Below are 15,456 nucleotides of genomic sequence, written 5' to 3' on the forward strand. Positions count from 1 at the left end.
TCCAGTGACCAGGAAGTTCAAATAGAGGGCGCTCTATTTGAACTTCCTGTTCACGGAGTGACACAGTGTACGCTGGGATGCGGTGCGGGATGCTGGGATGCGGTGCAGCGCGGAGAAGAGGACCCGGAGCCAGCTTCAGGTAATGTATACAAGGGGGACAGGCGGCAGGAGCAGCTCAACAAATTTTGATCGGTTTCAGGCTGAAATCGATTCACAATCTGTTTGCAGTAAAGGCAGCCATACGATCCCTCTCTGATTCGATCAGTTGGTCGATCTAATGGCAAATCGACCAGTGTATGGCTACCTTTAGTCCTTCAATGAATTAACTTTAAAGGACATCCAAGGTGAAAATAAACTAATGAAATAAACAATTGTATCTATTTTTCTTCTATCAAAAATGACTTTTTTTTTTAAATATTCCACAGTTTTATTTTATATTTAAATCTACTTTTTAAGTTTTAACTGTTTTGTTTGTGCTCAATGACACATTCATTGAAATATGCCAGAGCTAAAATCTATGAACTATTGACCCTTTTATCACTTTCCTGCTCTCAGAAGCCATTTTCTTGCTAGGAAAGTGTTTTATAGTTGGAATTTCTTATCAGTGAGGGTCACACTGAAGTCACTTTCTGTCAGTCAGTACTGAGTCAGCCACTTACATACCTGATATTTAACTCTTTCAGGCAGAGAAAGAAAAAAAAGGAACTGCATAGTTATTAGTGCACTTGGCGCTGTACATACACGTCTATCTCATAATGTCACATGTCACTTCAGGTATCACTTCTGAGAAGCATCGCTATCATTTTTAGTGCTATATTGCCAACAGTATAGGTAATAAATGCAGTGCAGAGAGTTGAGCGACAGGCGACTCATGTAATGAACGTGTATCATTTATACCTGTAACAATGTACTGGGAGTCCCCGGAAAAGGCGCAGTCCCACATCCAACCTCTTGAGGTCTCCCCGGGGTTATTGCTCTTTATGCTCAGCTCTGTCATTAGAGAGAAGTTGGACGTCCTCCAGATCTTGCAGGTCTGATCGGCTGAGCAGGTGGCTAGAAGCCTGCAAAGAGGGACAGTCATTAAAATCTGTTAATACATTAAAGGGATTGAAGAAAGTTTAGCCTGATGCTGACATTTTCTTCTTCCCCTTTTCTGCTTAGCATATCAGGGCCCTGGGAACAAGAGACCTGCTCACAGATGTTCATGTTGATATATACTTAAAGCGGATCCGAGATGAAAATCTAACTATAACAAGTAACTTGTCTATATATCTTATCTAAAGTTTAGATAGTTTACACAGCAAATATAGCTGCAAACAGTTTTAATAGAAAATTATTATTTCTTCCTGTGATACGACAGCAGCCATGTTTGTAAACATTACACAGAGGCAGGCTTATCTGTATCTTGATCAGTAAGCCTGTGAAAAAAAGCTAATCCCCCCTCCTCCCTCTGAAATCAATGGCTAGTAACACCTCCTCCTCCTCCTCCTCCTGCCCAGATTGAGCTCCCATGAGCCCTTGCTACTGCCAAGGCTCTCTGAAAACCTGTGGGCGTGGTTTATTTAGTTTATAGGGAATTAGAGTATTAAAACTAAAACAAAAAAAGTATTTGGCTTGAGGAATGCCCTATAAACAATAGGAAAGGAACACAATTATGCAAGGAGTAAAAGTTCACCTCGGATCCACTTTAAATATAAATCAAGCTGCCCATTTTTTTTTTTTTTTTTTTTTTTTTAAGAAAATAGGTAAACATGGCTGCCTCAGCTATGAAACCAGGGGTCTATTATTTTAACACTACTATACTGGGAGCCCCTGGTCTCCTGTGGCAACACTCTAGTGCAGTGATGGCTAACCTTGGCACTCCAGCTGTAAAAAAAAACTACAAATCCCATCATGCCTCTGCCTCCCTGAGTTATGCTTAGAGCTGTCAGAGTATTGCAATGCCTCATGGGACTTGTAGTTCCACCACAGATGGAGTGCCAAGGTTAGCCATAACTGCTGTAGTGGTCCAGCCTCTTATGGCCTTCCAACTATCCAAGCATGCATTTGTCTAGCTACTGCCCTGCTTACAGTTGTTACGTTTTTTGTTTTTTTTTTGTTAAAGCCGCTGCCCCGTCTGCTTGTCCTCTTTACTGCCAGCAATGTCATTCTCCAGGTTTTTAACCACTTCCCAAACTCATTCAGGTTTTCCCTGCAGGCTGCCATCAAAACCTGGCTGATCATGGATGGAATGTGGAGCTGTAACTATACAATTCTCATTCAAGCAACCTGTTTGTGGTAAGAACGACCCGAGTGGCAGCAGGCTCTGCACACTCATTTATGCATTCTGCATCTGAGATCATTGGATTAGGGTTTGGGAAGGTACATTACACAATTATAAACTGAGGTTCTATATAATGTAATTTGGGGACCAAAACATCTCTGTTTAAAGAGGAACTTTAATCCAGGATGTATCTCAGTCAGTAGCTGATACCCCCTTTCCCATGAGAAATCTTTACCTTGTCTCAGGTAGAGCATCAGGGACTTTTGTATGGCTGATGTTGTGGTGAAACCCCTCCCACCGTGTGATGTCAGGACCATCGCCCTGACAGTTGGTGGTCTGTATACCTTGTTGCATTGTGGGACATAATGGCTGTTTCCAAATGCCAAGCAAGCAGTATCTCCCTCTGCACACACACATAGAAATATATATACCCAAACTTTTAGCTTATCACATTGTTAGTGGGTGTGTTTATTGATACTAGCAGTTGGTGTTTTCTTTTTTTTTCTAGTATGCCAGTAGTAAAGATGCTTGTATTTTTAAACTTCTCACTTTGCAATGTTTTATTGTTTCCTACTACTACTACTACTACTACTACTACTATCTTTCAGTAAAATTACTCTTTAAATTAAGGTATATATAGTACATTAACCACTTAACGACCGCCTAACGCCGATAGGCGTCGGCAGGTCAAAGTGGTGTTTCCATGGAAACCCATGTCAGTTCACGGAGGGCATCTCTGTGAATAGCCTGCGAGCTTCCGATCGCGGCTAGCAGGCTAATTGTAAACACGCGGGGAAGAAATCCCCTGTGTTTACATCATGTAAGCCTCTGAGTGGCCAGGGATCGCCGCCGTCTGATAGGCTAAAGCCTATTAGAGGTGGTACAGGACAGATCGCCGTCCTGTGCCGCCCATAGCCAGAGGGAGAGGGAGGGAAGGAGACACAAACGCTCGGCCACACAGAGTGGCGGCGATCAGACACCCCCCCCCCCCAGCAGGACATCCCCCTAGTGGGGAAAAAAGGGGGGGGGGGGGGAAGTCTGATCGCCCTGCCACAATCATGATCTGTGCTGCGGGCTGGAGAGCACACGCAGCACAGATCAGCCAATACAGCCCTGGTCCTTAAGTTAAAGTTGAACTCCAATCTCCAAACTTCAGTTTTGGACAGAGTGGAAAATGGTGGAATTCTGGGCCTCTCATTACCCATTTCTGCTGGTGGTATAACAGAGTATACATTGCAGTTGCCTGCCATGGACATTTTGGACCACTGCTCCACCCTCTTATTTCTGCATGTGGGAGTATTGCGCACTTACGTGGAGTCGGGGCTGAACTTGCACCGCAGTGCACAGCGTTTGTGAGCCGGGATTTTGGTTTTGGGAATAAGCTGAGTCAGGTCTTCCCCGAGGCCGCCTGTCAGATTCCAGACAAAGCAATTACCCTGGAAGCAAGAAGAAATTCATAAGAACATTTACACGCCTCATTGTTACAAATCAGAACTCTGCATTGCCCTACATTCACCAAAACGATGAAAGTATTGGGATGAGTGAAGGATGACTGTAGAAAGTATGAGGGATTGTGGTGGGTGTGAGGCAAAACAAACAAGTTTTATTTGAGTTACTTGGAGAGAAAAAAATGACAGGTGGGCAATTATCGGATCAGGCCAATTGGGCACCGCGATCGGCAGGAGTCTAATAGACACCTGTGTTAATTATTGGAAATCAGGCAACCAAGTAGTTGTTTGTACACCCGATGCAATAGTAGAAGGTAGCTTTAGGCACTTACAGGGTGGGGCAATTGTTAGGAGCTTACAGGTGAATAGATAGGGGAGTTGCACACCTATGGGAAGTGGAGTGCTTAGGGTTAGGCTATACAGCAGAGGTTCAAGTGCCATTAGTGGCACCACTTGGTGCCCAACTCATGTGGCACCGCCGCAATGTACTACCAGATATCCAGTAGACACAATTGTAACTATTAATTGTTACGTAAGCAAATAGTGAGCTTCAACAAAAAAAATCCAGAGAAGTCTCAGAGTATCAGTGGGTCCTCTCGTCCTCGTGACTCTACCATAGAAAATCAGATGTGATATAGCAAATGACTACACATAGTGTGATCTGTTTTCAACATCGATTTTGGGGCTACAACCCAGCGTGACAAGCATGTGTAAACGGAGGGGTCACCAGCCTCCACCATGCTCCAATACCAGAATGGCACGATCACGTGGCCAAACCGCTGCCCAGACCAACAGACAGCAGTTAGCACTTATATCACTCCTCTCCTGGATACTAATAAGGAAAGGTGGAGATGAGTGATACCTTGTTTCCCCAAAAAAGAAGACCATGTCTTATATTGATTTTTGCACGAAAAGATGTGCTAGGGCTTATTTTCAGGGGATGTCTTATATTTCTATGAACACACACATTCCTGTGCTGTGTCTCCTCCTGCCTTCCCTACTGTGCTGCCTTTTCCTCTGCTGGATCCACCTCTTGTTTGCCCCTGTGTCCCCCCTGTACCTCTAATGTCCCCCTGCCGCTGTGCCCCTGAGCTTCAGCCTATGGGGAAGAAGTATGGCAACCTGTGTTTCTGGGCTCCAGTAATAACACAATTTGCCATACTTTTTCCCTTTACTGCTGCTAGGGCTTGCTTTCGGAGTAGGGCTTATATTTTGAGCATGCTCAAAATTCTTGCTAGGGCTTACTTTTGGGGGATGTCCTAATTTCAGGGAAAGAGGGTATAAGTGCTAAGTGCTGTCTGTTGGTCTGGGCCGCTCTGGTTTGTGTGACCAGGTGAGCGTGCCATTCTGGTATTGGAGCACGGTGGAGGCTGGTGATCGCTCAGTTTACACATGCTTGTCATGCAGGTGGTGGCCTTAAAAACAATGTTGAAAACAGATTGCGCTATGTGTTGTCATTTGCTCTCTTACATGTGATTTTCTATGATGGAGTCACAAGGACAAGAGGACCCATTAATACTCAGGGACTTATATGGACTTTTTGCTGAAGCACTCTATTATACTACTATACAGTTTTCATTTTCTGTCAAGTGTATATGTAAACATTTTTTGGTATAGTGCAGCATGCAATACATGATAGGATATTGTTTTTAGTCTTTTAGAAGCGAACCCACTAGCAGCATTTATTTGTCAGTGTTTTGAAAACGCTCTTCCTTATAAGTCATTAAGAATCGCAGCAAAATTTCATCAATTCCCATTCAGGTGAATGGGAGAGCGTTTTCAAAATGCTGGCAAAAATGCTGCTAGTGGGTATTAGCCCTTCGTTTTGTTTTAATAGGGAGCGCATCATCACAATTCTTGAACGATTATATATTAACTGTTGTGCTCAAGGTACCCATTCCTCCTACGGATGCAGCAAATGCACTACAAAAGCGATCTCACTTGCAGAGCTTATCAGGGAAGCTGTGCTGATTACCGACTGTAGCCTGTTCATACTATATATCATAGCAGATTTTCTGTGCAGTGTCCTGGCCATTGATGTTTCAGCTTGCCAGTGATGTGTGCAGCTGCTGTCTGCACAGACAGGGATAATCAGCACTGTTTCCCTGCTGATGTCTGTACCTTACCAGATAAAATCGAGCTCAGCCACAAAATGAAGACAACGTTTGCGGCTGGAGCTAATCCTTAATGTGCTTTTCCATCCCACTCACAGTGCTGTTGACGGCTGCCATGTAGCTGGCGTCCGGGTCAATATGGACAGCATTTACAGCTGCCTCGGCCTCAGGAATCAGCTGCTCATTTTGATCTGTCTTCAGATCCCAGATGTGAATAGCACCACTTTGGTCTCCAACGATGAGCTCAGCCTGGCGATATATAGACGAGATAATGGCAATTACAACCAATAACAGGGTAACGAAGAGATTCAAGGCTAAAGTGCTGTATGAATAAAACAATTTTAACAATTGTACCAGGCATTACACTAATGGACTCACAGCTGTTGGGAGGAGGAATTATACCATGCAACAGATATCTGATAGAAAAGAGGGTGCATCCCGCAATCTTTAAGACACTCCTATAATGACTATACACATTGGTTTACAAGATCACATGACCATAAATGCAGGATTGCAAAACTAGGTATTTGGGTTTTATTACAAATGGCTGATATTCCCTACAAACAATTTGTATACTCATTTAGAAAGACAAAACTAGGTATACAAATTCTAATCTTATTTAATTACCAATCTAATGACATTCCACAGAGTTCTCCTGTCAATAAGCACTGGGGTTCACAAAAAAAAATCTGTTTTAATCCCGGATTTGGATTGGATATGAGAAATTGTCTCTACAGAAGCAGGCTGCTGCTAGCGCTGGTGCTATATTATCTCTATACGCTGGTTGATCTCTGAGCTTCAGCACAAGCGGGGCATAGTATTGGCATTCTGTGAGGCTGGAGGGAGGTAACACACTCCTCTTCTGTTCCCATACAAAGAGGTATTGTGCCTGGGGAAATCTCACACATAACAAAGTATCATTGTGTCTAATGGCTTATCTAGCATGTAAATCCCACCTGCAGGCAGGCAGCTGACCCATCCAGATCCAAATAACATTCTTACCCAGACTTCAAACACATGACATGGGCATCTCCGGAGAGCTTTAACTCATGTAGCTGCCAAGTGGGAAGCTTGCTTTCACAAAAGCACTATTTTTTTTTTTATCTAAAACTTTATTAAAGAGAATCTGTATTGCTAAAATCGCACAAAAGTAAACATACCAGTGCGTTAGGGGACATCTCCTATTACCCTCTGTCACAATTTCGCCGCTCCTCGCCGCATTAAAAGTGGTTAAAAACAGTTTTCAAAAGTTTGTTTATAAACAAACAAAATGGCCACCAAAACAGGAAGTAGGTTGATGTACAGTATGTCCACACATAGAAAATACATCCATACACAAGCAGGCTGTATACACCCTTCCTTTTGAATCTCAAGAGATCATTTGTGTGTTTCTTTCCCCCTGCAGCTATCTTCCACTGAAGTGTCAGGCTGTTTCTTCCTGCAGAGTGCAGACAGCTCTGCCTGTATGTAATTCCTCAGTATGTGAAAGCCCAGCCAGCTCAGAGGAGGATTTATCCAGCTTGCAAAAGATAATAGAGCAGAGAGAAGCTGCACTAATCTAAATAACACACAGCAGTGTGCAGAAAGGGGCCAGGAGGAGGGAGATGCATCACAGAACCACAACACTGAAGAACTTGGCAGCCTTCCAGACACAGGCTGACAAGTCTGACAAGAGAGAGATAAGTTGATTTATTACAGAGATGGTGATAGTAGAACGTGCTGCAGTAAGCCAGAACACATTAGAATAGCTTTTGGAACTTGTAGGATGATAAAAAACAGGATGCAATTTTTGTTACGGAGTCTCTTTAAAGGGAATGTACAGTGTTGTTTTAATATTGTCTTTATAAAGTTTGTGTACTTAAAGTGAAACATAGACGAAGCACCGTCGTGTATTTTACCAAATAGATCAGTGAGAACATTAAAGAAAACACCTACCCTGCTCTTTGTTTCATTCTTCACTGCTTATCCTGCTTCTTACCAGCCCTGATAAAATCCCAGACTGAGCATTTGGTCTGGCTTTGCTCAGGAATCATTATAGCGGAGTCATTATATTAGAGCCAGAAGGGGGCAGGCTTGGGCTTGAAAAGTGAGCTGCTAAATTGTAGGGGTGCTGTTTGGATGTTACACGGAGTGGAGCACAGGGATTCACGTGGTTCACGTTTTGGTGGATGCATGCCTTTGCAGTCCCGTTATAACAGTAATACACTATGTGGAACTTTGTCTTTCAGTTTTGCAGATGACATGAAGAGGAGCGCTGTCACAACATTGTCTAAAGTTGGGCTTGAAAATACATCAGAGAAGACAGACTCAGCTATAATGATTCCTGAGCAAAGCCAGACTGAATGCTCAGTCGGGGAATTTATCAGGGATGGTAAGAAGCAGGCTGAGCAGTGAAGGATTAAACAGAAAGCAGGGTAGGTGTTTTCTCTAATGTTCCCACTGATATATGTGGTAAAATACATGAGGGTGCTTAGTCTCTGGTTCACGTTAAAGTGGGATGAAACTCTGACATAACATTTATTTATTACCCATACAGTTATCATATTTGCTTTTGTGCACAAGTAATATTTTACAAATTTCTAAAGTACAGTTTATCTGCTCTGAAAGCTGCAATTCCATTTTATTGCATAGCTGCTGAATTTATACATTAAAATCTATCCAGTGATCACTTCTCAGCTGCACACATACTAGAAGCAGAGAAAGCTCAGTTTCAGCACTTTGCTAATGTTTACTAAATGTCTCTGACGAAGGAATGTAAACAAAAGATAATGTTATCACCTCTTCGGATGTGGCCAGAAGCTTTCCACTAAAGCAACAACCTTTCCACTGAAGAACAAAGTGCTGTGTTTAACTGTTTGAATGCTGTTTTGTTACAATTCTTTTTTGTGGCAGTAGATTTTATGCTGTAAATGATTTTTAATAACAAAGAGGAAATGCTGAGTTTCAGGCCCCTTTAAGGGTGAGATCCAGGCTAAATCTGCAACTGTTCTAAAATGTATACAACCCTGGATGTACATATGAAACAATCTCCACACGCTTGTGGCCTAATTTATAGGATAGCCACATGCCCTTGTAAATTACAGTACATCACTGCAGATAGACTGACTTTTTGACACCCAATGTTCGCAGGGGGATGTATGCTGGTGAGGTGTGCGGGGGGTCCCCCGTTTGCAGAGAGCACGACGGAGAGTGCTTTAGCATGTATAACTTACCTGTCCTCGCTCCAGCTTGGTTCCTCTAGTCTAGTGTCTCTGGCAGCTTTCCGAAATTATAGCTAGAGCTCCAGGCTCACTGCGGTCACTTGACAGCAACCGGCAAGTCATAGCTTGTAAGCCCTCTCCCCACTTTTGGCCTACAAAACAGGCAAAATGTTGTGACTCACTGGTAAGTTGCCCCCTATGCAGAGTGCGCCTTGGAGCATGCCGGTGGAAGCATAGCTACCTCTCCTCGCTCCAGCTTGCATCACTGCATCCCCCTGACGGCTTCAAAAGCGCCAGGCTCAGTCATGTGACCGCAATGAGCTTGCAGCTCTAGCTCAAAAGCTGCCGGGGAGTTGCAAGGATGCAAGCCGGAGCAAGGAGCGGTAGTTATGCTTTCCTGCGCACTACCAACGTGCGCTCTGCTTAGGGGGGCCCCGCATATAGTATCTCACTCACAGAAAAGCCGACCCCCACCAATTTACACTTAAAACTTGGGTGTAAAAAAGTCAGCCTATCCGCAGTGATATACGGTATTTTTTAGAAGGATATTCCTCCTTTTTGTTCGAACGACTTTCAAAATATAATTCGCAGTAACAAAAGGAATACCTGATTGGGATGGAGGACTACACAGTTGATTGGCGCGTTCACCTGGAAGATTCTCTGGCACTGAAGATTTCGAGACCTGCAAAAGCCAATCATAGAAAACGTGAGCGTGAAGGGGTCCAGCTGCAGACAGATCTCTATGCAGCCCACTAGGGGGTGTTGTGATCTACTACTAATAAATGAATGCCAAACTCTAGTCTAGGCAAACTCAAACTCGAGGCTTTCCTAACCCTCTGTAGGCAACAGAGATGGTCAATCAGATGCTAATTATTCTGGCTCAAATGCAAAATGTATGCATCTTGGAATGGGCCAATGAAAGGCACTTCCTGTCTATTCTGATTGGTCCAATCCCAAGCTTCATATGGTTACCATTAAGTGTGCATGCAAGCCAGAATTATGAACATCTAACTGAATATCTCACAAGGTCTGCTGTTAAAACCTTTAGCTTGGATGGTTTATTCACTTAAAACTCTCCTCTCTCTCCCCCCATTGAATGTTTTTGCCTGCCTACAAAGCTCTGTTTACATCTTAAAGGGAACCTCAACTGAGAGGGATATGGATGTTTCCTTATAAACAATACCAATTGCCTGGCAGTCCTGCTGATCTCTTTGGCTGCAGTAGTAGCTGAATCACACACCTGAAACAAGCATGCAGCTAATCCAGCCTGACTTCAGTAAAAGCACCTGATCTGCATGCTTGTTCAGGGGCTGTGGCTAAAAGTATTAGAGACACAGGATCAGCAGGAGAGTCAGGCAACTGGCATTATTTTAAAAGGAAAAATCCATATCCTTCTCAGTTAAGGTTCTCTTTAATGAATCTCTGAGGATTTTTCAGACACAGGCGATGAGGTGTAAAATGTCTTTGTTCAAACAGGAGGTAACACTAAGAAAAGACTCTAGAGATGCATTAGACTTATTTTACCCCAAAATATACTATCGTACCGCAGTCTGTGCATTTCATTTTCCAGACGTCATGAAAACTATTTCTATTATTTCTATGTATAACAGGCTATTGAATGTCCACACAGAAAGCAATACTGTCCCACTCTGTGGCCGGAAATACTTGGAAGTACAGTTATAGTGCATTTATCCATATGAATTGGCCCCTATGTCTGTACCCACTGCCCTACTCCATGCCAATCAGATTTCAGCAGTAAATGGTTACAAAATCTATCTGACCTGCGCCACAGCTAGTTCAAAAAGAGGTGTGACCTGATTAACATATATAAATACATAAGAGGGCAATACATAAGCTAGGCAGATGATCTTTTTGTCCCTAGGCCTGTACAGAGGACATGTTCTGCGTATGAAGGAAAAAAATGTTTTGCCATCTTTTTAGAAAATGATTATTTACAGTAAGAGTGGTTACAACGTGTAATATTTTACCACAGGAAGTAGTTGAGACAAATTCTATATCTGCATGTAAAGTTGACTTAGATGCTTTCCTTGCATTGAAGGACATTCACGGCTATAATTACTAGGTAATCCCAGGCAGAGTTGATCCAGGGATTTATCTGACTGCCACCCGGAGTTGAGACAGGCAAAAAAGCACAGGAAACTTGGGCACACCATGTGCAGCCATAATGTGAATTACGGCTAATGCTGCGCTCAGACAGTAATTTGGGCACCGTCAAAAGACAAAGCCCTTATTTCTATAATAACAGCGTAATTTGACCACCAACAATAACTGGCAGACAAATTACGTCTTACTCCTGAGACCACAGTGGCCTGGAGGGGGAATAATAATTAACGCAACTAGGACTTTTGCAGGCGCAAGGTGAGACGTTTTTTAGCTTCACCCTGCACCCAAATTTCCCGACACCTTAATTACATGCATGCACCTGGAGTCAGGAAGGAATTTTTCCCCCATAAAGGTTAAATGGCCCAAGCCTTATAATGTTTTTTTTCCTTTCCGTGGATCAACTTGAATATATGAGGGTGCAGGAGAGAAATGTACCCAATTCCTATTTACTGTAATTTACTGTATTTGTCGTTTTTATTTTCTACCAGATGAGCATTTCAACCAAACTATGTACAGTAAGTATATTAATTTTGTGAACTGCTGAGGGGTTGTACTTGCCATAGGTGGGATTGTTCAGCCCCTAATAGCCAGTAATAGCAAGGTATTGTACCAGTACCTCACTAAAGCGTACACTCATCAGCAGTGATGGGCTCATGAGTACTTACGAGTGTCTAAGCACTCAAATTCGTGATTTAAATGAGGCTTAATTGCCTCAGGTGTGCGGCAAGGAAATAAGGGGATAATTACCCATAAGTCTGTGGTATATCGTGCGCTTCAAATAGCTTGCATGCGTCCTATTTGACGCGTTGCAAGCCCCACTACACGCACTTCCTCCTTCAAGTCGGAAGGAGGAAGTGCGCATTGGTGAGGCTTGCATCCAATAGGACGCGTGCAAGCTGTTTGGAGAGCACGATATACCACGGACTTTTGGGTAAATAACCCCTTATTTTTCTGCCGCACACCTGAGGCAATTAAGCCACATTTAAATCCCGAATTCGAGTGTTTAGACACTGGTAAGTACTCGTGAGCCCATCACTGCTCATCAGACCAGTCTGTATGGTACAGTGTAACAGACCGGATACCTGAGGTCCCATATTCTAGCCATGCAGTCTTCTCCCCCTGTGTACATCCAGCGTCCGTCTTCATGGAAGCCCACTGATGTGATGTTCTTGCTGACGCCATCATAGTTGATTACGGGGTTTGGGTTGTTCGAGTTGAGGTCATACATGCGGATGTGCTGATAGCCTAACAGAAGGAAAACAACAAAACAAGACTCTTTCATATAAACAGATGTACACAAGCAGTCAATGCTCAGCATCTCTAAAAACTCTGGCTGTCAAGCGGATCCACGGGCTTATGGCTTTCTGGGGCTAGAATCATTTCTAATCGTTCACCTGGAACAAGTATGCAGATAAGAAGTATCAGAGGGAAGTCAGAATACCTGCTCTGCATGCTTCTCTCATCTACCATACAAAGAAAATGTTATATCCTAAGGATCACCATTACAGCCAGTAAATTAACTTCTAGATGGATTCAAGAAATAGCAGCCTTCACATTTCTCAAATGAGTCTTTATCATTTTTTTTTTTAAATTAGAAAGTGATGGATTTAAAGCCTTGATTAGTCAACCATGACAGACACAAAGCAAAGCGCATTGGGTTTTCTAGTAAGAAATTAGAGCACCACCTGTACGCCTGGAGGCACATGCTAACATGTAACGTAAAGGGGACAGTATCTTAGTTAGGCTGTTCCCACTACAGCGGAAAATGGAAACTTGTTTGTCTGTGATTTTTGTCAGAAAACTGACAGTAAATCGATCCAATTTTATAAATCGGATCTGTTCACACTTGTCAGTCTGCAAGGGATTGTTGCAGTAAGCAGAGAGAACTTTTGTGCTGTCCGCCGCGGATTAGTTTCCTATATAGCTTAGGGTTGAAACAAATCTTTCCCCCGGGCACCAACCAGACCACAATGGACCATCGCAGCGGACAGTACACCGTCTGCTCCAACTAGCCGTTGAAGGACCAGCTCAAGTGTGAGCCCAGCCTTACTTGGAAGAGAGAGCAGCAGGATGTGTCAGGCCTGAGTCACTCAGCAGTCACTCATTCCACTAATGACAGAGTGTCTGCTTGCACCATGCCAGTAACTGCCGATAGATACAGTCTGTATGGGGCATTTGGCAGCTCCAGAACTGGATTACAAGAAAGAAAGCTAAATGCTTTGCCATTTACTGCGGTGGTTGAGAGAAGTCCAGGAAAAAAAAAGAGAGATTGGTTTACCTGCAGCTGCTATCATGCTCCGATCCGGGGTCACCTCCAGAGCATTCACCTGCTGAGGAACAAGGGGAGTCAAGGAAAAAAACACAAGATGGGCACAACACTTTCAAGGGACAAACTTCAAGTGTCCTGAATTACACCCTGCGTGACTGGTACAGAGGAACTGGGAATGAAAAAGTCAGTAACCCCTCGCACACTCACACAAATGCATTCACAGAAATGAACCATCCTGGAAAAACTGCCATCCCCACAGCCTAGCCAAAAGCTGGGGTACTAGCATAAAAATACACTAATCATCAAATTAATCCTACAAGTAGCTAGCAAAATACATCTATGTGCACCATGCAGACACCAGCAAAAGCTGTGCTCATACTGACAATGGTCACAGATGGGAAAGAGGGTGTGGATTAACCCTGGCCACAAGTGTAAATACCTTAGAAGAAAAATATATAAATTCTGGTACATCACCTCAAGTTAGGACATTTAAATAAGTTATTAGGGAGGTGCTAAAGGGGGTGTGGCCAGCAAAATGGCAAGGTCAGTAACTCTTCACACACACGCATTCACAGAAATCAATCATCCAGGCACCACTGCCATCCCCATAGCCAAGCCAAGCGGCGGGGCCTACCAGGAAAGAATACACTCTCCTGTGCTGTCACTGACACCACGCAGAGGCACCCCAGCACTCGCAGGCGTCTCAACTCTGGCCCTGCAACATGCATAGTGCAGACATGAAAACATTCATTGCATCAAACCTATCCAAAGATTAGGAGCACATATCCTGACATCCCATCCTGGGACAGATAGTGCATCAGACTGATCCCACAAGGGAGCTAACACAATAACACAATACATCCATATGCACCATGCACACACCAGCATAAGCTGTGTGCATACTGACAATGGTCACAGACAGCGGAATGGGAGAGGGAGTGCATTGGATTATTTTTTCTTTATTGAACTGGGAATGAAGACGCTCAGACTGCACCAGACAGCTATAGCCAGACTTGCCACAGATAAAATGTCGATAAAGCAGACAATCACTATACTACCCCGATCCCAAAGATAACCCAGATCTGGAATTATATAGTTAATCATCTCCTTCTCTCCTGAAGTGTAACTGTAAACCTAAAGGCCTATAAACACACCAAATTAAAGTCAGCTGAGGCAGCCATTAATGACCAATATGACAGGTGAATCAATTCAACCGAGCTACGGCCTATAGCTTTGTTCTTTCTGTGTGACTGATCCCCGTCAGGCAACATTAAAACACCAGCAGCAGCTTCTGCCTAGCTACCTTCCCACTTAAAGAGGCACTGTAGTGACATATAGTAGAATGCAGTAAACTATTCAAGATAACCAATTTTGCTGTAATTTCCTGGTTTCAGCAATATAAACACTTCCTATATCTATCTATCTATATTGCTGTGTATTAATTTTTAACTCCGCCCTCTTAGTGCTTAGCCTAAGCTGTTTAGCTATGCAGAATTCTCCTACCAGAGCATTCTAGGAGACCAGGCATTATTGTCACTGGCTTCAGAATTCTCAGAAACAAACACTCAGAGATCACCTGACAGGATGAGAGCTGTCACAAATACAAATAAGATTACCTATAAATATCAATAAATATTGTAAATAAAAAAAAGCTATTTTATTCATTACTTTCACTACAGTTCCTCTTTAACTGACAGCTATGCTTGGTCAAGCTTTGCATATAGACAATAGCGACATCTGATGGGCAAAATGAGCATTTGCGATTGTTTCAGCTACTATCTATGTAGGTATACTGGGTTTCTGCAGCAATGACAAATTGTATTTTCTTTCAGTTATTCTTGTATTTCAAAAAATGTTCATCCTGAAAATCAATTTGAAAACTATCAACTGACCATCAAATCTAAGCAGCATCCATCACTGCAGGGTACTCTATAGGGAGGCACTTTTTTATGGTAGATTGGCAAGCACCTAAGGCTGGCCTTCTATCAGCAGACTAATCTCTACCAGGGGCGTAACTATATGGGAGCTGCCCCCCTGA

At 43.2% G+C, this 15,456-nt stretch overlaps 1 protein-coding gene across 1 annotated transcript in view; it reads right to left on the bottom strand.

Moving 5' to 3' along the window:
* The window catches only part of MLST8 (MTOR associated protein, LST8 homolog), a 28,655-nt gene that overhangs the window by 1,826 nt on the left and 11,373 nt on the right, over positions 1-15,456 (bottom strand). Inside the window, exons 3-8 of the mRNA XM_068244314.1 lie at positions 13,428-13,479; positions 12,232-12,394; positions 9,632-9,707; positions 5,922-6,074; positions 3,575-3,699; positions 898-1,061 (exon numbers count right to left, since the gene is read on the bottom strand). Of these exons, the coding sequence (XP_068100415.1) occupies positions 898-1,061; positions 3,575-3,699; positions 5,922-6,074; positions 9,632-9,707; positions 12,232-12,394; positions 13,428-13,479 (733 nt within the window). The remainder of the gene's footprint in view (positions 1-897; positions 1,062-3,574; positions 3,700-5,921; positions 6,075-9,631; positions 9,708-12,231; positions 12,395-13,427; positions 13,480-15,456) is intronic.

The sequence above is a fragment of the Hyperolius riggenbachi genome, chromosome 7 (assembly GCF_040937935.1).
Source record: "Hyperolius riggenbachi isolate aHypRig1 chromosome 7, aHypRig1.pri, whole genome shotgun sequence".
In the NCBI taxonomy this organism is placed as follows: domain Eukaryota; kingdom Metazoa; phylum Chordata; class Amphibia; order Anura; family Hyperoliidae; genus Hyperolius; species Hyperolius riggenbachi.